The 27,920-nt window shown below is 40.0% G+C and overlaps 1 protein-coding gene across 2 annotated transcripts in view; it reads right to left on the bottom strand.

Annotated features, from left to right (window-relative positions):
- PLA2G4A (phospholipase A2 group IVA) overlaps positions 1-27,920 on the bottom strand; it is an 87,544-nt gene that overhangs the window by 19,536 nt on the left and 40,088 nt on the right. For both annotated transcript variants that reach the window (XM_074833149.1, XM_074833151.1), the window contains exons 5-11: positions 26,177-26,325; positions 22,491-22,604; positions 19,224-19,261; positions 16,761-16,902; positions 8,087-8,223; positions 3,926-4,148; positions 2,369-2,483 (exon numbers count right to left, since the gene is read on the bottom strand). In XM_074833149.1, the coding sequence (XP_074689250.1) occupies positions 2,369-2,483; positions 3,926-4,148; positions 8,087-8,223; positions 16,761-16,902; positions 19,224-19,261; positions 22,491-22,604; positions 26,177-26,325 (918 nt within the window). The remainder of the gene's footprint in view (positions 1-2,368; positions 2,484-3,925; positions 4,149-8,086; positions 8,224-16,760; positions 16,903-19,223; positions 19,262-22,490; positions 22,605-26,176; positions 26,326-27,920) is intronic.

Here is a 27,920-nt window from a genome sequence, read left to right as displayed (position 1 = left end):
GCTCACCCAGCACCGGCTGCAGGATCCCTCTGAAACCCGGAGCCCCTGAGCCGAGGGCTATGCATCCATACCTCAAGGCAGCCCTGCTTCCCAAATGAATTCTGCAGCACTTCACACACTCATGCTCTCGCAGATATAAGTTTACTATAACGGCTTTCAAGAGCAAAACCCCAAAATCCAAATTCTGACCGGTCTGGCGCTGTAGCAGCAGCAAAGCTGGTGAACGAGGCTGTTGGGGGATGGAAGCATGCAACACCAAAGCCAAACATTATATTCCCCTTTAATACTGGATATCAGGATCTTCAGATAATTTCTTATCATTAAAGAAGCTATAGCAATGGAGGGGGGGCGGGGGGAAGCAGCTCTCTTTAACTAAATCACTGTAATTATGTTCAGTTAAAATGATTACTGCAGTTTTGGGTATGGCCGGCGCCACCTGGGTCAGAAATGCTATTGGTAGGGAAAACATGCAGAGCCTGGGGCATGAAAGCTATTAGCAGCTGCATGAAATCTTGCACCATCACTCCCGGAAGGTATGTTATCTGATATAATTAATGCATTTCAACTTGAAACAACATGAAAGATCTCACCCTTCATCTGTAATCTCATAAATAAGAAAGTGTAAATATCTCTGTTCAAAATTTACTACATATTTCACATCAAGAATTGCTGTTCAGTTCCAAAAGGAGAAAAAAAAGCTTACAATACAAACGACCAAGATCTAGCATCCTATACAATGATATAGATGATAGCTCCAAAAAAGCAAAACCAAGATCCACTGGCAGAGGCAATACCTTTTTTAGACCTGTTGGTAAGGCTAGAGAAATTAGGCCAGTCTTCACGTGCTTCTGGTCTTGCTTAGAGAAGGCCATTATTAACTAAAGGTAATTTTGTTTTTAAAACAGTAAATAAGTAACCCAAATAAAAATTCTCAGAAAACAGAAGCTCATCAAAAAACAAAGTACTTTTGTTTTCAAACAAAAGGTTTCAGTTTCCTAAGGAGGAAAGTAGACGTTCTCCCATGAAAAAATTAACCTAATTTACAACCTCATTTTCATCTACGAACAAAGTTTTGACAGCAACTTTTCCAAATAATCTTTTTAGAAAATGTGGATCCAATGTCTGACATTATAAAACTTGCACAAGTTACTTGGTGTTTCCCTTCTCAGTCTGATATATAAATATATATCCTTTACGTTTACATATCCTTTACATTTACATATCCTTTACATTTACATATCCTTTACATTTACATATCCTTCTCATGATACAGCATCTAGCACAGTTGGATGCACTCTCAATTGAGGCTACTAGATGATATTAAAACCTATGGGATAAATAAAACCAAAATCCCCTTTTGTGTAACCAACAGTACTTTACACTGTGCAAGAAGTAGAAAAGAGGTAGTATATCTGTTTGTTCAATTCTGATTTCACTCTTAGAAAGAGGAATAATCCCGTGCGACTGAAGACATTTCCCTTTACCTGTTTGATATACTGATGTTAAGCAGCTTTCTGCTGTTGGAGAAACATCAGCTTTCTTTTTGTCTTGGCTTCTGCAGTGTACTTAGCTACTTCACAGACAAGCAGTAGACTTTTCAATTGGTAGGAAATAATTTTTTTTGGTAACATACAGAGAACAAAACTTGGCCACACTTAACATTTCACAGAAACCTAAAGAGGCTGCTACGGTGTTAGACATATTTTCAGGTTAAAAAAAAAAATTAATGGTTACAAAGTGGTCTAAGAATAAGTTTCCAAACCCAAGAATGATAGAGAACAAAAAAGCCATTGACCTAAAATACAGTCTGCTTGTCCTTCCATGGACAGGAAAAGACACATCTTAAAAGCCAAGAAAAGGCTCAGCTCCATGGTGTGCCATGAGAAATACAACCACTTGATGCCTGTTCTCCACAGCCCTGGAACCTTGGTGCAAATACTGCACCAACCGAATAAACATCCACCTACCTAGGTATGTGATCACTTATCCCTGAAAAACTTACTTGTTTTCAGACTCTACTGTCAGATTCCCAGAAGCTGATGAACACAAATGTGTCCATTTCCCAATCACCTTTTAAAACCCACCAGAACAGTCTTTATGATGTGCCTGTTTGGTATTTCCTTCGACATCACAACTTTCTATTCTTTTTATGAATTAAAATTTCCCTGTACTCAGTTCATAACAATGCAAATTTTGTTAAGCCCTGAAGAATGTTTCATATCATGGTAAATTCCTTCCTAATCCTTGCCATAAGACTAATAATTTCAAAGTGTACCAAGTTGCAGGACACAATTATTCTCAGAAGTATTAAAAAACAGGCTTTTCAGCTACACACTTCTCTCTTCACAAGTGACTCTAGAAAACATACCTGCAAACATCAGCTCTGAGACATCTGGCTTGACATGGAGACATGTAAAGAGCGGGAGGGCACATTGTGCATTATTGATTTTTTCTTTCATGTTGCTCAAAGTGCTGTCCATTCTCTGCATGAAAAGAAAGACATCATGTGCAAATGGATCCTATAAAGGCCTGCTGGTATTTGGGAGACTACTCACTTCTCTGAAATTCTCAAAGAGAAGGAAAATAGACAAACTCAGTTACTTCCAAGAAAAACAGAACGGAAGAATCTGTAAAGGGAAGTAATCTGCTTGAATGCCTTTTAACTGCACATTTCGGGAAGGAAGAAGTGGGAGAAGACATGACAGGAAGATGAAATAAGCATGTGTTATAGAATCCAAAACAACATGGCCAAAAAGAAAACAATATTGCCGGACAAAGCAAGTCCTTTCCCTCTGCTACTGTAAAAGTGGAAAACAAGAAAAAAACCACATAGGCAGAAATGCCATTAATGTTCATGTAATATTTTTCGATTTGTGCTGTTTCTGAAAAGCAAGCAAAGATAACTAAGAAAAGCAAATGAACTATTAAGAGGCTTACATTTGCTAACCAAGGATCTGCATCTCCCCCAGAAAATATTCTGGAGTCTGCAATCAAGAAAGACTGAAAGTGATTATGACATAATAGTACTAAGATGTGTTATCGGTGAATAACCAAGAGCTTTATTTCCATTTTTCACTGATTGTGTCAGGTTCGAATTTAAGCTAAAAATCTGTGTGTTTGTTTAACTCCTTAGTAAAGAGGGACTTCTAACCAACCTCACACAATATTAACCTCCCTTCATCGTCAGAAATTTACCCTATATATCACAGTTACTAAAAGCTGTATTGCCTGTTTTTCAGTATTTTAAATTGTTTAAAACCTAATGGCAAAGTTTATTCATGAAAGATACAAGTGTATAAAGCACATCTGTGAAACTGTTAACACACTTCAATCTTACCATAAGATCAAACCCAAATTCTGCTCACCTGACTTACTTGAACTTGAAGTCTGTGTGCCAGATTCAGTCAATTAGGATTTTTTCATGATAAAATACAAAAGAATGGAGCCCTCCTATTGTCTTGTTTCTCAGAAAAACAGGTAATAATAAATAGAGATGTGGAGCTTTTACCTTGAAATTAGTATTTTGTTAAGCAAATGCTGCTTTTCTTACAGCAAAATGTGTATGAAGAAGTGACACCACTTTGTAATTTTTTGTTGAAATCGCTTGACAGTAATTTTGATGGATGATACACAATGCTAAGAGCTTGCTGCAAGTACCCAGCAGTTGAGTTTATTTCTGTTGCACGTGAATGTGTGAAATTTTCCTAGTTCTTAAAGAAATGAGTATCATTCAGAAACACGTCCCAGAGCAAGGAAAGAATTTTACAAGTTTCTTATCCAGTATCTGTTCAGCTGTAACTTTAAATATTCCTATTGCTAAACACGCTTTGTTGATTGTTACCAAGGTCCTTTCAAAAAAAATAGTAGCAGCAGTTATTACGCAATAGTTTCTCAACTCTAATAATCATAAATAAAATGAACTCACATTATGGATAAGTGTTTCACCTATTAGCATTCCGAAGATATCTGTGAAGGTGACAGGCTGCCCTGAGCTTTTCTTATTCCACAGTGCTTCAATGTAGCGTTTGACTTTCTGAGGAGTGAGCAGCAGAAGTGGGTTGTGACTCACAGAGTTCATCAATTCTTGATTAATCTCCTTTGGTCCCTTTTCTGGAAAATCCGGGTGTGAATACAAAGTTGACATGTACCTGCAGTGGAAAATAGGCTCTGTTAAGTATCAAAGCCTGGTTTGTTGTCAGCTGCCTGAAATGCTCATAAATAATTTGATACAATCACTGATTAAATCAGATTCATTTACTCACCATTTATACAGTAAATTGTCATTTCCTTTTTCTCAAGGCATAGAAAGCTAAACCATTTGTTCTAAATGTAAGCACACAATTAAACACTCAACATACACTTCCATAATGTGTTTGATGTAAAAGATTAAAGTGCTCTTTATTTATCTGTTTAAGTGATAATAGAGAGAATCATCATAAACTGAAAAAATTGCTTCTCAAGTTGTCACAGCATACCTAAATTTGGCAAACTGCAGGTTCTATAAGTATACACGTGCAGTTCTTTCACTCTAAGATGTACCTCTCTCTGTCACTCTCCAGTTCAATATCACTATTCAGAAATTCCTAAAATATATTAGTATATGGCATGCTTTCCAGGATTTCATAATAAAATGAAGCACAATAACTATAACCTGTGCAGAGGTTTAGTTGACTGAGGATTCAGAAGGGGCCTATCAGGCAAAGCTTGATTTCATCACTCACTCTGGAAACTGCAGTTTTGTTTACTCAAAACAAAGTTTAGACACACATGCAGACAACTGTGGTTTGCACTTGGTTGGCTTAAGTTACACTACGGGTGAAGACTCAAGACAGGCCGTCCTCATCTACTAGACTCTCATTTCATTATTATTTATTCAATTAGCTGGCTCGGGTATACATACCATACTGCAGGCATAATTCTGCACAGCAGTGAGATACACACAGCGTAAGCTTAGGCCTGAGATCACTGCCTGGCAATTTACTTGACAGCGTGATGAACCCTGTCACATGCATGATGTAAGAACTTGATTCACCCGTCCTTGCGCAGTCTCTACAGCTTAGCGTGCACATCAGCTCGTGGGTGGAACAAACACAGCAGCAAGCTTCCATGCGAGCAGAGAAAGGAAAATGCAGGATGAAGAATTCAGTACAAGGTTGAAGCAAGATGACAGAAACAATCAGGGAGGTAAATGCATTGCTCCAAGGTTAGGCATGCATCTCAGTGAACAAGCAAAAACCTGCCTCTCCCGCCAGGAAAGGAATTCTCCACCCTTCAGAAAAAAATAAAGAAAAGCACATTATTCCCAAGTAATAGACTGCATGGAAAAAAAGAAAAGAAAGGGAGTGCCAAATTGTCAATTTATTTATTCATCAAGCAAGGAAAATCGGAATAGGTGACATCACCAAGCCACCACAAGCAAATCTGTTCAAATACAACTGTTTCCACCATATGTTTCTGACTGAATCAGTTCAGATAATCTTGCTATTTTAATACAGATTCTATAGGTTTACATCAGATCAATTATGTATTCACACCTGGGTTTTCCCAAAAGAGGACCTCATGGCCAGCTGCCTGACGTCTTTTCAGAACATGGACTACATACCATTTCCTAGAAACACAGTGAAAATTTTTCACACTGTTGTTGCACTATTCAATTGCTCTTCATCCAGCGTAATGATATCTTCCACTTTTCACAGATTTGACTAAAGTACATCCAGGTCTCTCGATAGACAGTGATAAATCTGTCCCCCCAACCACTAGTGACAGGAAACACAGGTTCCAGGGATCTCAACCCTTTACAGCCCAATCTGAACAAGAAACTTACTCTAGTTCGTAGAGACTTCTGGCATTTGAAAACGTTCTAGTGTTCTGAAAGCTTTCTATCTAGTCTGGGAAGGGGGAAGAAAGCTTCACACGAGTTGAAAAAATAGAACAGATTATTATCTATTTAAAGAGAGTTAACAACTTTGGGGTTAGAGTATTTCCTCAGAACGTGTGGAACCAAAAGTCATGTGCTTCCTGAGACTTAAACCAGGGGATAGAATTCACCCCACAGATTCCCTGTTCATTTATAGTTAGCTATTCCAACAAAAGTCTTTTTCCCTTGCTCTTGAAGAAATGAGACATTCATATAATCTTATAATTTAGACTGGAAGGATCCTCAAGGTCTCTATTCCAACCTCCTGCTCAGTGCAGAGCCAACTGAAAAATCAGATCAGGTTGCTCAGGGCTTTGTTCAGTCAAGTTCTGCTTTCACATGAAGTGTTCACTGAGTCAGATAGAGAGGGGATGACACCTTACCCAGCCTAGTCAAGTAAGGATGGGGCAATACATTCCAGTGCTTGACCACTCTCACTGCAAAATAGTTTTCCTAACAGCTAACTAAATTTCTCTTGCTGTAACTTATGGCCATTACTCCTTGTCCTTTCTCTGTGTGTCTCCAAATAGACTCTGTTTTCTTTACAGCTACTCATCAGGTAGCTGAAGATAACAGTAAGATCTCCCACCACCACTACCTTTGCCTACTCCTCAAGGCTAATAAACAACTCCAGCTGTCTCACTTTCTCACATGCTCTAGTCCCCTAATTGCCTAGGAGGTTCTCTGATGGAATTAATCCAGTTTGTCAACACCTTTCTTGTACTAGGTGGCCCTAAACTGGATTCAGATGCAGCTCCAGTATTTAAACTGGTAAAATGGTAAAATTCTATTTTGTGACATTTGGGATACTCCCTTGTAAAGTTCAAAATTTTCTTAAGATCTAACACCCTCTACCACAACCTGATCTATTGACATTAAAACTAAGCTTTAAAGTTAGACAAAAAAAAGTCTGCAATTTTTCATTTAATGAAAAAAAATGTAATGTTAAGTAGTCCAAGCAGTTAAGAAATTTGGACTGAATTTGTCAGATGTCTTTGGCTGATGAAAATCACCCAGCTATTAAATATGTTACATCATTTCATTTAAGAAATGTCAAAACAAATAGTTTCAACATTTGCAATAAATGTAATTTGAGACAATTTTTATAAAAGCCAAGAAGACAATAGGCTGCAGGTTCATAGCACTGGGCAGGGAGAAGAGAAACCCTGCTATTCAGAAGAGTGGTTGAGGCAGACATAATACTGGGCTTCAAAGCATTCTGCTGCCTACAAAACCCTGAGCTCATAACACCCTTTCACACAGCGACGTCACTCTGATTTTCTCCTGTTGATGTTGGTCCTGTTAATGGGATGAAGTATTCAGACAGAAGGACATCATAAATACCTGATTAGGACATTCTAATTCAGACATCTTTGAAGATCTTTACTCCCATCTGACTAACAAACTATTTAAAAAAAAATGTAATTTCTAAATTAAACAGTGACATTAGGAGTGATACAAGGCAATCCATAGCAGGATGCCCTGCAGCATGGCAGTCAGTCAGTATTCTTTCCTACAAGCTGAAATACACCTGCTCATATCTCCTTACACTAAGAAAGAATCAGTGAACAGGTCCTAGACATCCCCAGTAAATCCACTAAGAAGGGGACTACTGAGTCTAAAATGATTTTGAGAATCTCTGAAAAGCCCCTCAAAAGTATACAGTCCATTTTGGGTTGAATAAGTCATCATCTTCAAATCACAGGATTATTTTTTTTTTTCATTTTATCAGGAAAATAAAACTACACCAAAAAAAAATATTTTAGCTTTATACCAATGGCTTGAATTCTTAATTTTTTGGTTATTAAGATGAAAGAAGCAGTTACACAGTCCTTGTACATACAGTATTGGCTGCTGACACAGAAATGTGGGTGCATATGTGTAGCACCTCTTTTCATCCATTCCTGGTACCAAAGCTCCTAGGAAGATCACCTGGAGACTGAGCTGTCCTCACCCCTCGAGGCATTCTGAAACAACTCTACCAGCACACTTGATCCACTGACCCACCATGCTGCAAGATAGCTCTCTCCATATGTCTTTTCTGTACTGATGGCGTATGAATAAAATTTGGTGTGAATTATAACCTTAAAACCAAGTCAATTCTCATGAAAATTCATTCTTGAACTTTCTGAAGAAAACCTGAAGAAAAACCAAAGAAAAACCTCTTACCACGTGGATCCTGAGAGACCAGCAATGTAAGTCGCACAGTCTAAAATTCCTGATTCATAAAGTGCTTTCATGACTCCAGCAAACCCCACCATGGCACGAAATCCACCTCCTGAACCCAATATCGCTATCACTGGTACCTGCAGAGATGAGAAGAATAGCATATCACCACATCAGTTCTGATAAAGACTTAAAAGTAGTAAATAAACATTATTTATCAACCACTGGCCAAACACACCAGCCTTGTGCAATTAATAGCCACCATCCAGAGATCCTCCTTTTCCAAACCCATGCACAAAAGTTCTAACAAGCCAAAAAGGTATTCTGCAGTCTTTTAGCAGTATGTGTGTAAGCAAAATACTTTAACAAAGCACTTTAAGATGTGACTTTTAAACACTGCACATGGAATGGAACAGTATCGTAATCCCACCCATGATGTTACCCCTCAGGTTCTCTGGGCCCAAGAGTGATGTACAGCATCTGTATGTCATTTACTCAGTCATTTCTGCTTCACAAAGCCCTGGATGGCAGGAGCTTCAACAAGGCCAAGTGCCAGGTCCTGCACTTGGGCCACAACAACCCCCTGCATGGCTACAGGCTCGGGGAGGTGTGGCTGGAGCTGTCTGGAGGAGAAGGATCTGGGGGTTCTAATTGACAAACAGCTGAACATGAGCCAGCAGTGTGCCCAGGTGGCCAAGAAAGCCAACGGCATCCTGGCTTGTATTAGAAATAGTGTGACCAGCAGAAGTAGGGAGGTGATAGTCCCCCTGTGCTCTGCACTGGTGAGGCTACACCTGGAGTGTTGTGTCCAGTTTTGGGCACCTCAATACGAGAGAGATCTCGAGGGGCTGGAGCGAGGGCAGAGGAGGGCAACGAGGCTGGGGAAGGGCCTGGAGAATAAATCCTGTGAGGAGAGATTGAAGGAGCTCGGGCTGTTTAGTTTGGGGAAGAGAAGGCTGAGGGGAGACCTCATCACTCTCTACAGCTCCCTGAAAGGACATTGTAGAGAGGTTGGTGCTGGTCTCTTCTCACAGGTGATTAGTGACAGAACAAGAGGGAACGGCTTTAAACTGCAACAGGGGAGGTTCAGACTGGACAGGAGGAAAAAATTTTTCACAGAAAGAGTGGTCAGAGAGTGGAATAGGCTGCCCAGGGAGGGGGTGGAGTCACCATCCCTGGATGTGTTTAAGGGTCGTTTGGATGAGATGCTGGGGGATATGGTGTAGGGGAGAACTTTGTAGAGTAGGGCTGAGGGTTGGACTTGATGATCCCGAGGGTCTTTTCCAACCTGAATGATTCTGTGAGTATTTCTGTACTGCAGCACGGGAGGAGAGCACTGCCGATCACAAGCAAGGGAAGCCAGGAACCAGCCAGCAGCATGAGAGGTTCTGCCAAGGTGGAAAACTCACGGAGGCAGGGCAGACTTCCTTCCAGCTTCCTATTTATCTTGTACCTAGGGACCACTAGCAACCAGGAGGTGCAAACCAATGGCATGTAACCTGGGATGCAGGGATATAAAGAGGAGCTAAATGTGCTTAGTTCCCGTGCAGGCATGAAGGAAGATATGAGTGAGGCAACACAAGGGCATGAATCCCCAGGAGAGGGGGAGCTGCAAGGTTGCTACTTCTGGCAGTGAGAGAAGTCTCCCCTTCTACCTGCAGCTCTTCTCCTCGGCTCAGAGCCCTGGTGACAGAGAAGGAACAAATGCTGTCAGGGAGGATTCTGGACCAGATACCACAGGTTACTAGATAAGAAACAGTGCTACAAAGTGACAAGTGACAGTAGCTGATGACTCCCTCTTCAGTGGAACACGGGCCAACCTGTCAGCCAGACTGTTTAGGGAGGTTTGCTGCTTGCCTCGACTCCAGATCCACGATAGATGGAAAAATGGCTGAGTCTTACCTGGCCTTCCACATGTTACTCCTCACTGCTCATCCATGTGGGTAACAGTTATACAAACAAACAGGGGAGATCCTGAGCAGATGAGAGGTGCTTTGCCCTCTCTTGGAGCAATAATGAGGGGTACAGGCACCCGAGGCTGTAGCCTGTGGACTTGATCTTTCTAGTCTGGAAGAGGAGTGGCTTAAGCTGATGCTATCAGGCTCAGGTGGTGTCACTAGTTACACTCGGCTTCTTGACAATGAAGCCTTGCTTACTGATGGAGATGGTCCATGGGAAAATAGAGAGTCCACCTGACCAAGAGAGTGAGGAACACCTTCATGAACAGACTTGCTAATTTAATGAGGAAGACTTTAGATGAACTTCAATGACGGGGATCTAAGTGAGCAAAGGGTGCAAATGTTGCAAATACAGAAGGAATGCATGGGAGAAAGTTAGCAGTGAGACCTGCCTGCTCCTGTCCAGAAGGAAGAGTGCTCAGAGGCTTGCCTCAAACGTCTCTATATTAACGCACAGAGACATCAAACAAGAAAAATTGGAAGTTCAAATGCAGTCATAGGTCTATGACACAATCAGAATGCCACAGACATGGTGGCACAGCATGCAGGCCTGGCACACTGCCATGGATGGGAGGAGGCTGGGAAGACAGGCAGGGAAAAACAGTGCAAGGGGGCTGTGCTCTACAAGAAAGCAGCTCCTTGATTGCACAGAATATCAGGATGCAAACAGAGACACATCTTTTGGGAGCTTCTGGGTCACAATCAGAAAAAAAGTAACGCAAGGGATGTTGTGGCAGTCAGATTCAGACTGCTGACCACTGGGATGAAGTGGGTAAGGCTTCCCCTAAAAAACAGAAGCCTCTTGATCTGGCTGCGGTGCTCATGGGGGCATTTTAATCCCCCATGCTGAAAGGTCAGCATTGTGTAAGCCATCCAGGAAGTCTGTAGATGGCCTTGGTGACAATTTCCTAATGCAAATGCTGGAGGGGTTGACTATCACTGTACCTCACCTGCTGCTCACAAACAGTAAAGAACCAGAGGAAAATGCAGCCACCAGGAGCTGCCTGGGCTGCAGTCAGTCCTCACAAAGTGAGTGAGTTCAGGATCAGACCAAGGTTGGGGAATGAGCATCAGAGTTAGGACTCTGGAATTCACTAAACTCTGAATTGTTCTGGGACTTGCTAGGCAGAATCCCCCTCTGATTTTCTCTGTTGGCAATAAATTGAGTGTTGGCACCTTCCAGAGACAACTGGGACTAGCTGACCTCCAGAGCTCCCTCCCAAACAGTATTTCTACAACTCTGTTGTATCGTACTTTTTATTCACTACTACTTGCTAATAGGGCACAATATTAACATTGCACAGAATGCTCCATTTTAGGTTCCTTACAGGCACAGAAAGGTAATGCCTGATTTTTCTGATTCTTCAGGTCAAGCAGTAAAATATATATATAGTGAAAGTCAAATACTATCATTATGACCCCCTTAGCTTCCTGTCCACTGAAATAATGTATAGAATTTTAAGTTCAGTTCACTTGCAGATTTGTGTCACTGCCTCAGACCTTAAAATACACCCAGTAAGTCTACAAATTGGGTGAATAAACCACATCAGGTGTCAGCATTAGTAAGTTGTTGCCCCCACGATGCCCTGTTCCTTAGAACTTTAATTGACTGGTATGTGAAGAATTAGAATTTATTTGAAGAAGCCATCACTTGTAGCAAGACTTCTAAATAAAAACATACTCAGAATTTCTTTAGAATGTCTCTCTCCTTCTTATCCATAATCCAAAGTAGAGAAGATATTGAATTTAGCTATTAAATAACCTTTTTAGTTACAAGACCACAGAAATTTTTAAAGCAATCCAAAACACCAGCTTTAATCCAAATGATATCTTTGTGACAGAGCCAAATGCAGTAAAAGTTACTAATCAGAAACAGAAGAGAGACAAATAATATTTTGGCTAGGAGTTTAAAAACACATTTTGTAATAAAAACACCTGATATTACTACATAGCATGAAGACAGTCTCAAATTTACAACTACTTTGCAAGAACTACAGGAGAGGTAAGGAGAATTTCTGTGTATCTGTCACAGTGTATCTGATACCCTGTGTATCAGCTACCAAGACACATCGAAGTTAGCAAAAGGAGACCCAGTTACAAGTGATACCGTATTGAAAATGTATCTACAAGGGTGCAAAGGTTCCATCTGGTTCCCAGTTTCCAAAACCTAGAATAATTTTCCACTGTTCAGTGGTGATAAGGTAACAACCTCTTGTTTGTTACTAGGCATAAAAAGAATTGCACAGTTGTGCAGAAAGCCCCTATCTGATCAAACTGGTAATCAGTCAAAAATTTCACTGAAATGCAATTTAAGGTGCCAATAGATGGGATCAGTTATAAGAAGAAGGAACCACGTGACCACTGCGTTCGGTCCCTTTCTGCAGACTCCACACTCCAAGCCATGGAACTCCCCTGCAGACTGAAAACGCACAGTCACACGGAAAGGACCACGCACAATGACCAAGTCAGCTGAGACATTTCTCGAGGCTTCCATTCTGCAAAAACTGCTTATTCTGGATGCAGTAAAATTATTTGATTATCTTCTTCATAAGTGTTAAGCTTTAGTAATAGAAACCACAAGTATTTACTGGCATCAGCATTCGTCATGCACCTCCAGAGATAGATAGCTATCAAAAAAATGACAAAACAAAGGTAAAGATTTAGGACATGCCTGTTTTGTTAAGCCAACACCCCAATAACGGAGCAGTTGCTTTGAACAGAAGAGCCGTATTACTAATCACAAGTTTAATAATGTATGTTAGGCTTTGAAAGCTCTTTACGAACACTACCTAATTAACCTACACAGACAAATCCCAACAGGATGAAGACGGTGGTTTGCAGGTGCAAGCCTGGAAAAAGTATGTGAGAACACTTCCAAAGCACCACTATTCAGCAAATCTATTAATCAGTGAAGTGGCATGAGCACAAGGGAAAATCTGAGTTTTCCTCAGGATGCAGAGAAATCCGTAAGAATTTTAAGAAGAGTCACTAGCATCCTGACTGCAAAGGCCTCCTGTATACTCAACCCAGAGTCATTCTGGGAATCATAAATTCCTATAGTGGGGGAGGGTGGGTATATTGAGAGGTAGGTGGGTGTATAGCATCTCTTCATTTCCACTTGATACCAAAGCAAAGTATGAAGAGCTGCAACCACTACTGTATTGCCAGAAATGAAATTCAACTGAAGAGCTTCAGAGCAGAGGGCAGCAGCTTAAGTCAGCTTCCCACAGTAAATAAAGCTTTTAAATGATGAAAAAATAACTGAAGAGGAGCATCTACCGCACATTTACATTCATTTATTTCAGCCAGCTGAATACAAGGTGATTTGTAGGCATAAGTCAGGTGATGAAGGTTAAAAATCCTCTCCTGCTTTGCACAGGAAAGTAGAGCTACTCGAAGTGGGTAGGTTTGTTAAAGCAGCTTTTTGACTGCAATTCAGTTTCCAACACATTTAAGGGCAGCAAATGGTAAAATTTGAAATTACATACACCCATCTTACAAGTTGCCCTCTAGGATAAATAGTGCAGGGGCAGGGGGGAAGTAGCTGCAGACAGAGTACAAAGGGAAAAGAACCAAGAAGCAAGAAGCCATCTCATGATTGAGAAAGGATGGAGAAAAGACAGGATACCAAGGTGTGCACACTTCTCCATGTACCCAGGCTGGGGCTGACACACTCCACTCTTTGAGGCACTCTGAACCTGAAGCCCTTTGTACATCATCAGTAAAACCGGGGCAGAGGTACTAAGCCCATTCAAGCTGATCAGTAAACTGAGACCAGAAGGCTAAGTGACTCACAAGAAAGTGATGCAGTGAGTCAATGGCAAGAATGTGAATTGAATTCAGGAGCCCGTTGCTCTAATCCCTGGCCACACTGCGACACTCAGTTCGATATGGTTGTGCCCACTTCTCAACAACCAAAAGGCCATGCCAGCACGGCTTTCTTTTTCCTGAGGTTGGTCTGCACTGCACGATGCTGAGGGACCCAAGCTAGCTTTGAACAAACCAGCTTAGATATCATCTAAACAACCTCTGCTCAACAGGATTTAAGACCACAGAGGAAGTGTTTTGTCAATACATCCGTACTGTTCCTAGGATCCACGGGGCACTGTACTGTGTGGAGTAGCTCAGCACCATACAGTTCCACTTTAATCGATGGGCACCTCATCTCAAAAAGGCCTGATTGCTTAATCACCAAACTGGGCATGAAAATGAAAAGGATTTGGTAAACAAGATACGTTTTAAGAAAAGCAAGTTCTGAAAAAGGCATCTCAATCATATTTTCCAGTAATCTGGCAAAAATAAAAAGCTAAAACATATTAAATCTTGTTTTGAGAATTAGTGGTGCAGATGTTTTTATCCAAATGCCTGGAAACACCGTGCATAAAATCTGTACAAGAAAACCTGCCCTGGAAAAAAATTTGCCATGGGGTACACAAATGATTATTAAAAAATTGTTCTGCAAATCCAGTCTTAGGAGAACTATATGCTTTCTTTGATTGATTACGGTACTTTTAGAAAATTGTTTAAAGCAACAAAAATTATAAAAATAAACTGAGCAATAACACAGATTTTCAGAATGTGCCTCAAGATTAAGTAAGGAAATTTGGAAGTACTCACTTCCCCATGCAGGGATGTATAATTATTTCACAGGTGTTAAAGTCTCATAGCATCCCTGCGAGGCACACATGCTGCTATTCACAGATGAAGAAACTTAGATGAACTTTGAGTAAGTGACTTGTTTAAGATTAAACAATGACTCATAGACAGCTAAGAATACTCATTATGTCTCCTAACTTCTGATGCCATGTTAAGACTACAAACATCCTATAAATCCTCCTGCTATCTTCCATCTGTAGCAATAAAAGTAAAAATGACAGGCTGGAAGGACAAAACTATATTTTAATTTGAACAAAAAGGTTTTTTTCATCCCTAGAAGCAGCTAAAAATTCTGACAAGTCAGCTTAGAAATACACACTTGGCATATGAAAAATGGGAGGATCACATTACCTCAGTCCTTCCTAGGGTTGATAAACCTACAATTAGATTACTGGCTTGTCCGGGAAGATGCAAATTAACTGATAACATTTCAGTATTTCAGACAATGAGGGATACCAAGTGAAGATGATGACAAAAAGAATATGAAATCTTACTTAGGGTTTACAGTAATTCATGCACACATACCACCTGCATAGAACTGATACTGCAGGCACTGAGTATCACTCCAGAGCTAACTGGATCTTGGCAGAATATCTGCATCCCTTCTGAGAAAGAGATTGTTGTGCTGTAGAAGATCAGACCAATGTCACATTCACAAATATCTACTCTGATAAGATTTGCATGTGTTCAGATTAAAATAACTAGAAAACCTTGAAAATGTTCCTTCACAATATGCACAATTTATATCACTACAAATAAAATATATACGGTATTTGACAAATTCTTTCATCTTCCTCAGCAAACTCACACAAGCACATTTTATTACACAAGACAGAGCTCAAAAGTATACAACAGTAACACATTTACTACCTGCTCAAAACTTCATAGAAATTTAAAAGGAATTTTCAGTGTTGGTTCCAGTTTCTGCAAAACACTGTCACATTCTGCTTATACTAAAAATGCACAAAAGGAATCGGTATCAATGAATTAATCAACCCAGATTAATTCAATGACTCTGTTGCTTGACACCCCCCACATACACAGTCTTCCTGTCACAACTCTGGGAGCAGAAGAGAAGAGGGAACAAGCAAGGAAGAAAGAGGAGGATGGAAAAGCTACTACAAAACAAGCGGATCTGTACCAAGTATATCCTTAATTAACTCAAAATAATGCAGTGTTTTATGAAATCACTGGAAAGGTCAGTAGGGTTCGGCACCCTTCCTCACTTCGATGTGACCCAAACCACCATCAGACCATCTAGATCTGTTGGCTTAACTTTCTGTTGGCTTGGTACAGAGCACCAGCAAGTCAATGAAAGCTGAAGTTTCTCACATTCTCTAAGAAATAAACTTCATAATAATCCTATAAAATGGGCTAAAGGAGAAAGAAAAGAAAGAAAATAAATATTTTCCAAACTGACTCTAGCATTAAACCAGCTCATTTTCTGCCTAATCTTTTAGACAAGGCAAGCCATACAGCCAAGGCCATTTTAAAGAGCTCAGGCTGGATATCAAGCATGCAAGGGCAGATTCTGCAGTTGGGCACATGCCCAGAGCCACCACCGCACGCTTCTCGTGCAGCAGATATTTCACATGCCCTTGAGGCATTTGTCAGATGACGATCTCAGCTCAGAACCAACACCTTAATAAAGCACGGAATTCTGAATCAGAGCAAAATGAAAAGCATGGATTTATCTCCTTTGCCTAATTTTAACCTAGGCACATCCTGCTAAGGATTAAAACAATAAAGAACCAGGTAAAAGTTACAGCAGTTTGCTTACGGTGCCAGCACAAATGAAAAGCTGTGATTTCTATCCTACGATGACATTTACACAGTGCTGTCCTTTCACACATAATGGGCACATCTTATTTAAGTGCAGCTGCATTTTGGCACAGAATTTTGTGTCCTTAATCTATAAATTTAAAGCACCAGAAAAATTATTCTCCAGCCTAAATACTGTATGCACACACCCTTCTACCTCATATTTCTCATTCATTCCTTTGAGAGACAAATGCAGGACTCCAAAGGTGATATGAATCTTCATGTGAATTCTCCCAACTTACATCACGGGAAGTGGTCAAGTTCTTGCTGTTTTCCTCTCCTAGGAATGATTTCATACTGTGCATGATATTATCTTTTCGCTGTTGCCGAAATTTCTTCTCCTCATCACAAAGAGCCATGCTGAACCGGAGATCAGTTGAAGAGCTATTTTGCAAAACAGACAGGCTTTAACAAAAGGCATAATTCAAAACAGGATTAAAAATATCACCTGGGGAAATGAGTGGAAGTAAGAGTAAACTCCTCATTAACTTACATAAAATAAAATAAAATAAAATAAAATAAAATAAAATAAAATAAAATAAAATAAAATAAAATAAAATAAAATAAAATAAAATAAAATAAAATAAAATAAAATAAAATGAAATAAAATAAAATGAAATGGAATAAAATGGAATAAAATAAAATAAAATAAAATAAAATAAAATAAAATAAAATAAAATAAAATAAAATAAAATAAAATAAAATAAAATAAAATAAAAATAAAATAAAATAATTATTCATGCAACACAACTGCATCAGTGATGGATGCAAAGAACGATGTCACATTGCATCTTTAAGACATGCATTTTATATAGAAACCTCATTGTTCACATACTAGTGAAAATCAAACACAAAATATGCAGCTTCTAGTGGCTTATTATGTGATCTTAAAACAAAAAATAAATAAAATATAGCAAGTGAGTTCACCACTCACATACAATTATAAATTTACAGTCCAGAAATTTGAATTCTCTGAACAAGGAACTGCAATGAAAACTTTTCACACATTCCTAACACATACTCTTCTTAAGTTAGAGGTTCATGTTAAGGGAGAAGAGGGTAATTTTGACTCTCTCCTTTCGCTCTTACAATCAGACACTGTATGGATCTCAGCACAAGTTGTACTGGCTGGCCATGGGAAAAAGCCTTTTTCTCTAGCTTTTTCCCCACACTCTGTGATCAAAAATGCACATAGGGCTGTGTAAAGACCTCAACACTGTACTTAAGATAAAAACTACAACTTCAGCCTCACTTCTCATTTCACCTATCAAGGCAGGATAAACAATCTGAACTGTCACCTCATTTGGACTAGTTAACTCCTGAGCCTGCTGTTAGCCAAAAGGTTTGAGCTACAGTCCCTCCCAGCAGCACCACCTCGGGCAGGCAGCAGCGGGGAGGAGCGGACAAATTCAACCTGGTATCTGCCTCATTGAAAGTCTAATATTTATGAAGATGAGCTAAAAATGATTGTGGGTAATTTGACATGTTAGTTCCAAGGCAGCATTTTTAAGAGTCTTTCATGAAAAACATACAGCGGTGAAATGGATCTATTTAGGCACAGATAATAATTCCTCACATTTTTAAAAAGCCTATTATGTAATAATGGGATTAAGGAAAAGGGAGAAAAAGACTGCCTAGAAGCAATGCTCCACGAAGGTATGTATGGTGCCGTGAACAAGAGGTCCACACAGAATCCAAACTCCACGCAGCCATACGAGAACAACAGGGCAGAACTTGATCAGATCCATTTGCTTAAATATTTCAAAGACTACTGCCTGAGAGCAGCAAGACACAGCCAGGCATCATCCGCTCATTTAATGTCAGAGATATGAAATACTTGTAACGTACAAGCCCTGGAAGGTTTAGGGGTGGTCGCAAGGACCACCCACATAGGCATCTTTACTAGTACAAAACGATGAGCAGAAATCCCTGGTGGATGTCTGTCAGTCTCCGGAGTCATTACGAAAGAATTCTACATTTAGAGTTACAGTGCTCAGCACTGCGATTTATAGTTACAGACAAAAAAAGACTTTAAATCCCCTGTTCTCAATAGTTCATTTTTAGACTTAAAAGATATTTTTCTGATTATGCCTCAAGGTGATTTTTGGTCCTTCACCTAGATGGGCTAAGAGAGAGGGAGAAAAAAAGGGAAAAAAAAAGGTAAGCATCCGCTTAGCTTTACACATGGTGAAATCCTGGCCCTACTGAGACCTTCGCCTTTGACCTCAGTACTCCATGGTACTGATGTTCAAATAAATATCTGGGGCAGCTTTGTAATGAGTATCCATATATGCTGAAAGTTACTATATGCAAAGTTACCACAGAAGGTAAAATAATGAGGATAACAGCTTAACCTGATGCCTGTGAGTTTATTAGAGAAAAAACACTGGAAAAGGAAAGCACTTAACATAAGTCAGGATGAGAAATTCATATCTGATGGCCTTGCTTCTGCAAACATTTAGAAAGGGCACACCTATTAGTACCAGTAATGGTGTTTAAGTCAATGATAGAATTACAAAGTGAAAATAACCCTCAATTTTAAAATCTCATGACTTTACAGTACTTAGTATTTCTATGTTAAAACAAGGAAATTTTGCACTCTACCTGACATGTTTTTAAAAAAATTCTAATGGAGTAAAATAAAAATTACCTTTGCTGCTAATACATATTCCACTTTTTTTTTTTTTTAAATATGAGATACTTACCATACTTCAAGAGACAATTCCAAAGTCATTTCTGTGACCTAAACAAGAAATGTTTAAATATGGTTATACCACTTATAGAGGGAAAAAACCACAAATAGCCCTGGAACATAAACTATTACTGCCAAATTTTTTCTTTAAAACACGTTTTTTTAAAAAGGAGGACATTTCTGAAATACATGAATGAGTTTCTTCTCTATGGAACTTTTTTTTTAAAAGCACACAATGTGATTCCAAAATACACCGCTAGCACTGAATGCAGTAGAAAATGCTGCTAGGTGCTGCTAGGTCCTGACTTTCTTCATCAGATCCCATTGTCTTGGCTTTCTTCCACTGACAATCACTTTTTGACAGTGCTATTCATCTTTGGCCTGAGGGGATCTAATTGTCTTCATGCACTTACGACCCTTTGTTTCTATTGCCAGCCACAGCCTACCTGCCACTTGCTTCCCAGTTCACTGGGTAAACTTCATACTCAACTTGTATCTGAGATAAAGATTTGTATGTGTTCCACGTGAGCCACCAAGTGTCTTTCCACAGTTAAATACGCTTAAATTATCAATCAGGAAGAGTGATTGCTTACAAGTTTCTGAAAGATAAAGAATAAATGCCACTACATAAAGATTTCACTCGCAGACCACATAGAACTACCTGACCCATAAGCGATGGGTTGGTCTCCCCTGCCTTTCATAGAGCACTTAAAGGGGTTGCCTGCAGGCAAAAGGTTAAAAAGTAATGGTTAAAGCCCCTCTTGCATGTTAGGCAAAATCCAAGAGTACAAGGTTGCTAGAACTAAGAATAGACAGGTATTTTCACCTCCCCGAGCTCTCTCATAGGCAATGGCCACCAACACGTTGGTACAGCCTTGTAGGAGTGTAACAGACTCAGAGTGCCTTGCTTCACTCTGCCTCTAGCTATCACTGGATTAGCCTCCTCCTTTGTGGTACGTGAGATCACTAGGAGCGATGCTAGAACACCTCAGACTGCACGTTTGGTTGACACTTATCCAGAGCAGTTAAGGGTATGGAAGTGCAAAGCTGCCTCTGGCCTCCCACATCTGGCGTACCTGCCCACAGGCCAGGTAAAACCTGGCACTCTGCTCCTGCCCTCTGAAACTGTAAATCAGGTAGTGTGTTAGCAGGGTGGTGGGAGAAAGGGAAGGCAAAGAAATAACAAAGGGAGAACGTGAAGAAACAGAGTGAAGAGTCATTTACGGAAATACTTCAAAGACAGGGTAGTAATTACATTATTCCAGCACCTGATATTACTAATTTAGAAAGCACTTCAGAAACCACGTAGTGATCCAATGGTTGAAAAAAATGTACACACTCAGTATTAAATAAACCCTTGAAGTAAAATGTTCCAATAGGGAAATAGCATGCCATTTTCTATACCTTATACAGACTGCCACAGAAATCTCAGCAATACACGCTGTGCATACAAATTGTCTACACTGGGCTCAACCTGACTTGACGTTCCCTTACTCTCTGCTTATCATTTCTGAGTGTATTTGGACTTTTTCACTGATTTTTTTCTCCTGTGTTCTCTCCCAAGATTTGATGAGTGCTGATGAGAAGTTAAAGCATATCTGCAACGTGGCAAGGCCTTATATTATTGGCATGAGCTTTGTAAACTGTGTTTTCAGAATTTATTCATCAGCTCTTTCTCACTCCCTCACCTCGTGCCTGGCAGAACCAGGCATCTGCAGGCAGTGCACACTCTGGAAGTCCAAGAGTTACTGAAGCACTTAGTGAAATAAATATGCAGAAACTTCAAAAAATGTAGGAACTTAAAAAAAAAAAAGAAAAAAAAAAAAGGAGGGTATCAAAATTCCAACCGCCCTAAGGCTACGCCCAATTAAATGCTGAATTTTACATATAAAACTCTCTGATTTCCAATAAATAGGCCTTAACCAGTTATTTGCTGTAACCACACTTTTAAAGTTACATCACATGAAAAACAGCAGAGCAGTCAGAAAGACCTCTGATCATATAATAAACCATAGTCCAAACCAGAAATGCAGACAGTATTTATACATATAGTATATGCTTACAATAGATATACGTATAAAGATAACCAGATGTGATGGATATAACTACAAGCACTGAATTATGTTCAGAATGGCCTGTGATATATTATTCTAATAAATGACAACATTTTAGTACATGCAGAACAAGCTCAATTACACACAGATTTAACAACAATTTCCAGGAGTTACACCGTGCAGGCAGACAATCCCTGTTAAACTGACTCCATCTGTTTGGAATATGTGTTGAAAGAGAATAATCCAATTAATGCATTATTGCATGTTAACTAGGGCTGTGTTACAACAAGCCGTTTATTGAAAGTGAAACATGTAACAATAAAAGAATATCTGTCAGCTTTCCGGATGGAAGCCACAGGCATCAGTAGTAGAGGTAATATACTGACCAGCAAACCCTGCGTAACCTCTCATGCTAACAAAGACCATTAAACTAAATTAAATCAAGTGGTGCAGAAACTGGTTTAGCAAGCGAAAGTTTGAAGCTAGACTTTAAAAGAGGATTCTCTCAGCGGGGACTCTAAGGCATTCAGTGGCACTGTTTTTCTTAATTCTCCTCTCAGCAGGACCATAAGAAGATAAATACAGTGCCTTTAGGCCAGCACTCCATGTTTAATCATGAGCAACAGTGAATGCTTAGAAAACAAGCTTCAGAGCAGGATATGCAGAGAAGAACAATCCTTACCTGAGATACCCCCACCCGTGCCCCAAATATTCAGCTGTTTCCTGACTGAAAGGCTGCCACCCTTAACCCCTCCACGATATTCTAATCCCTTCTTGAATTCAACACTTAGCTCTATATTAAGAAAACACATACACACATAGTACTGAGGTAGACTGATGGGATCAGAAATAGTTTCGGATTTCCTTCCATCTAGGAAGATGTACTTCTGACGAGTATCAAAAGCAGGCTAAATGTTTTTCTTATGCTTCAACAAAATGACTGAGGGAATACTCAAGTAACATCAGACTCAGTGAGAGTCCTTAGGATACATCCCTTACCCTTTATAAGCACCATTCTCTATTAATTTGCGAAGAAGCTTTACCTAGCCAGGATGTGGCACAGATAAAATTCAGACACCTGAAAAAGGACTGAGATCCTGGTCTACACAGGTACACCCTGGTCTACACAATAGTTTGGGTCTCTCAGTTCAGGTGCTCTTTTAAGAACTCTCCATCATGTCCAAAGCTGCACCAACAAAGGCAAAGCTATGAATGTTGCAACTTACATCATTGAAAGTTAACTGGACCTCCTTCTTCTCTCCCAGTTTCAGAGAAGATATAGGAAATGTGGACGTGCCAAGAGTCTCATCCATAACATAGTTGGCATCCATCAAAGTAACCTAGAAAAGACACACAGGTACTCAATTCTACTTTGATAAATCTCTTTTTAATTCCATACAGTCTACGTCTAAAATAAAAAAAAAAAAATATATATGGGAAAGGAATAGGCCTAACCCAACCCAGTCAACACCCAAGGCCAACAGACATGTTCTTTTAAGCAGGATAAGCTCGTGTATAGTGTAGGTGGCACCTTCAAGGCAATCAATGAATCCAACAGTATCTTTTACAAAGGGGTTTTTACCCAAGCACCTTTCAGCCAGTAAATCTCACCATCTTTCTAAGCAGACATTATAAAGTCAAATTATACATATAAAATATACAATTACTTCAAATTTCCAGTTAGTAAAACTTCTCTATGGAGAAACTTATACAGTTTTAAATGTGATACACCAAAACCCATACAGTAACTTTTCAGTGAAGACAGAATCCATACATCCTATCCTTGTATCTACAGACTGAGAGTTTTAAAGCAATGATTTGGCAAAATGTGCAGCATTACAAATTACATAAAACTTCTCTCTGTACCCAGCCAGATCTTCAAGTCTCTTCTCATATTCTCCATGTCAGAGCAGATACCTTTTCAAAGTGTGATACTATCCAAAGATGTATGTGGATACCGCAGAACACTGTTCGATGCTTTTGCTCTACTCCGTGTGGGTCTATGTCTAGCAGCCTTTTTGCTCAGTGGCAGCCTTCCAAGTTCTCACATAAGACATTTAGAAAGAATTTCAAATTACCATTTAAATGGTTTCTACTAAAAGAGTTCTCCAAACTCATTTAGCTTACGATTTTTTTCCACTCTGTGGAATTGTATCTCCTCAAATATCATGTTTGCGGCTTGGACCATATCTTTTTGCATAAAACAAATGGAATCAAGATACAATCATTTGAATAACTAGTTGCTACATCTGGGTTCAGCCTCTTCTCAGCTATAAAGAATCTTCTTCATCTTGTGCCACAAGCAACCCTTTGAAATGACGAACTGTATCTTAGGACAGACTCATTATTTCTATGGCATCCATGTTCTTCTGTTTCCTTGCAGAACTTTATGCACATTGCTGCGATCTCTGAGGGCTGTCTTTTAAAACCAATCGCAACAGCAAAACAACAGGATTTTGAAGAGCTTCCTACACTTTGGAGTGAAAACTGCACTTGGGATAGAGTTAAAGATTTAGATTAAAATGATCTGAGGAGTCGAAAGGATTGTGGAGTCTGCGCGAGCTTCGGAATTCACAGAGGTTTTGTGTGGGGAGGTTGTTTCACAGATCGGAATTCTGACACTGCACTCCATGCAGAATCCAAAGGTTCTGCTGGGCACTGCGTGTGTGTACAACAGTGGCAGAACACAAACATCAGTTTTAACCTAAAGACTATACTGTTCATGGTGAAGAGAATGTTTACTGTGAACAAAACATATATGTGAATGCAAATATACGTGTCAACCAGGTCCACAATTAACCATCATTACATGGTATCACCGGCTTTTTGCAGGCAATTTTCATGGAATTTTATAGCATGTGCCTCAGAAACCAGCAACAGCCTTTAGTTATTGTAAAGATACGTTTCCAAATTCTTCTTATAATCAATCTTGTTGTATTCTGTTATAGGAAACAGAGACTTGCAGAACCCGGCAGTATGCCATGGCCACACTGTGCTGGAAATCAACGGCGTGCCAGCTCATAAAATCCTGTATAACAACCGCACAAAATCATGCTAAAAACTGAGACACACCTTGCAAAATGTTAGCCAAATTACAAAAGATATTTTAGTAACTGGGGGTTCTCACCCTCGTGGGAAATGAGCTAGTCACATTGTTATCACAGAAGGAAGCGAGTGGCCCAGGCCTCCACAGGGTCAAAAATATCTGAGATCATGTAACACTAGGAAATGACTGGCTTGTCAGCATCACATTACTTTACACCAGAATGCATAAAGATAAGAGTGTAAGAGGTGCTTCTGTTCCCAAGAAGGCAGCAAGTAAGCCACTGGCCACTGCTGCTTGTGTCTTTAATTATTTATCCTTTAAAAATCCTTCAACCAAATCTTGTACTCAACAAATTCATACTTTACTAGGGAAGCTGCCTAAGTGTAACTACAAGCAAGATCTGACCCAGTCTTTATACAATGCCAATAAAATCAAGGGACTATATTTTAACTATTATTTTCTATTCCTCAGTTTACCATTCTGTTCATCTTTTGAAGATCATTTAGCCTCCTGTAGCTCCTGCAGATCTTCCAAAAAAGCACAAGATCTGCAAAGAGACAGGTAAAGCTCTCTGCCCCAGGACTTCTGTTAGAATCCACAAAGGCTTTATCAGGCAAAACTGAAACAATTTTTAGTTCCCATACTGCAACAAAGGCAGGCTGATGAACCCAAGTTCTTTTCTTCTTCCTATTTCCAAAACGCTTTCTCACGAAGAAGCCAGAATGACTCCACTCCTCTAATTCCTGATATCTATTTGCCTGACTTGTTATTAGAAAGCAAGAACTAAGTTAGAGATTTGAAACTTTTCTAAAGTTTCATGTGGCCCAGTTTGTATGTCTACGACCAAAACATTTAGTAAGAATCAACTCGGGTGACTGTTGCACCTGACCAGCTGGTGGAACCTATTTTGGGTAATGTGCTTTCTGCAAAGCTTTAGTGAAGTTATTGTGAATTCTGTAACATTGTTGTCTCTTGTGTAGGATGCGTGGGCTAGTTGTTAATGGTCCACTGAGCTGATCATGGGATTCTTCCTCCCAAAACTGTGGAACCTACCCATCTCCCCAGGAACACAGGGAGCCTTGTAGGAAGCACAATTCATTTTTCCTATCTTTAACAGTTTAGCCCCAAGAGACTATGGTTACTAGCTCAGTGAAAAGCTTCACAGGCTTCAGCTTCTGTCCCAGTTGGCCAATTTAGACTGAAACTCCATAGGCTTGGGTCAGAAGACTTCACATGTTAGGGTCATCCCCTACAAAAAAACCAAGATAACAAAGGACTATAGATAACCTTAAACGCTTGCCAGGCCCACTTATAAAACAGTTTCACTTAACACCTTTTGTACACAATCTGGAAAGGCTTAACTTACTGAGACTCAATAGTGACTTAGTCAACAAGCCTGTACATGGAAAAAGAGTACCCAAAATATCACTGGGTGGGCTACTCAGCCCTTGGCTCCAGGTATAGAGGAGACAGCAGAACCATGCTTCTGCTTTCACGGGCAGAGACGTGACTTAACCCCAACTTATTCACTGTCCGTAATAGTTAAATCAGCGTAGGAAGCAGGGAGAAAACAGTTTATGGCTGATGTGAAGAATAGTAAGCCACTAGCCCTCAGGAGCAGTCCGAGAGATGACTCAGAGGCATTATCTTATAATGACTCTCAAGGCTACTCCCTGAATAATACAATTTATACAACACCACTTGCTTAGCACCATGTCTAAAGGCAAAAACCAGCCTTTAATGTTTAAAAAAAAGTTCTAATCTTGAGACAACAGATGCCATACACATACAAGCTACTGTTATTTTAACCTTCCAGACGTTGTACAACTTCCATTGTCACAGATGCAGCTCGGCCATGTGATTTACCTCAAGAACATTCTCTTGATTGGGATCCAAAATGAACTCAAAGGTCTCGTTCCACACAGGATTCACATCGTTATTGAAATGTTTTGTTCTCTTCCTGCAGTCAGGGGCAGATGGGATGAACAGCTCCACATAGGGATCCGGAGTGTCAACTACAGAGCAAAACAGATGTTCAAGTTAGGTAAAACTCAACTTGGGTTGTAATAATCAATACAGTTATGTGAAACCACAGATCACCTCGTGGTCTATGACAGAAAAACATTCAACTATATAAATTACATAAATATAATGATATGAATGATATAATGATATTAACAATTTCCCAAAAAGAAACAAGATATTATGCTTTTAAGAGGGGAGGAGAAAAGCCTTGAACAAACAGAATGGCACTGGGACTGATTCAAGTTTATTGGAAGTATGTACACTTCTACCAGGCAGAGGTAATTATTTTTAAAATTTTTTACCCCTTCCTCTCTTTCTAGCCTTTAAGTACTTTGGCTTGGCTCACAGAAGTAACTATTCCACAAAACCAGTCTTCAGTTAATGAAAACAAGCAGCTTGGTATACAGATTTGGATCCTCTTTCACCTTTGTTGGTTTGACAATCATAAAGGAAATCAGTCAGGCCCCTTACACACTGCTAAACACAGCATAAGGAGAGCTGTTCAAATCTGAAGCCACTGCAATCACCAGAGCTCTGTGGAGGTCACCACAGAATCAAGACCTTATTTACACAGTATACTTGAATAACAACTGTGCAAAACACTAACTGAAAATATAGAAACATATGCCAACCATAGCTAATCAGAATTATCAGTGGGAGAAGAATACACACCGACAAAACTCATCGAATGGGTCTAATAAGAGCCATTCCTGAGAGCAAAGAATGCGTTGTTGGCAGCCCTAAAAATCCTACCTTTCCAACTGGTTAATATTTTTCAGTCCAGTGAGGCTCTTTCTGTCCAATGAGACTTTTTTTCTGTTGAATTAGACAAGGCTGATGTAGTCCTTTACAGATTTCTCTAAAACGTTGCTCAGATGCTTCACAGGAGAGAGCATGGGACGTTATCCCTGTTGTCTTGGTGATCATGAAAAGCCACCTGCTCTGCTGTGGTAAAGCGTACACATCTTTCCAGCATCCTCTCCTCAAAGTTTCTCCTCTGCTTTATTGAAACATTTTCAAGCAAATACAATAGCCACAGAATCACAGAATCACAGATTCATCTAGGTTGGAAAGGACCTTGAAGATCATCTAGTCCAACCGTTAACCCAGCACTGACAGATCCCAACTACACCAGATCCCTAAGTGCTATGTCAACCCGACTCTTGAACACCTCCAGGGATGGGGACTCCACCACCTCCCTGGGCAGCCCATTCCAACGCCTAACAACCCGTTCTGTAAAGAAATGCTTCCTAATATCCAGTCTAAACCTTCCCTGGCGCAACTTGAGGCCATTACCTCTTGTCCTCTCGTTTATTACTTGGTTCAAGAGACTCATCCCCCCTCTCTGCACCCTCCTTTCAGGGAGTTGTAGAGGGCCATGAGGTCTCCCCTCAGCCTCCTCTTCTCCAGACTAAACCCCCCCAGTTCCCTCAGCCGCTCCCCATCAGACCTGTGCTCCAGACCCTGCACCAGCTCCGTTGCCCTTCTCTGGACACGCTCGAGTCATTCAATGGCCTTTTTGGAGTGAGGGGCCCAAAACTGAACCCACTCATCGAGGGGCGGCTTCACCAGTGTCGAGTACAGG

The sequence above is a fragment of the Strix aluco genome, chromosome 8 (genome assembly GCF_031877795.1).
Source record: "Strix aluco isolate bStrAlu1 chromosome 8, bStrAlu1.hap1, whole genome shotgun sequence".
Classification (NCBI taxonomy): domain Eukaryota; kingdom Metazoa; phylum Chordata; class Aves; order Strigiformes; family Strigidae; genus Strix; species Strix aluco.
This window is presented reverse-complemented; position numbering and strand designations above follow the sequence as displayed.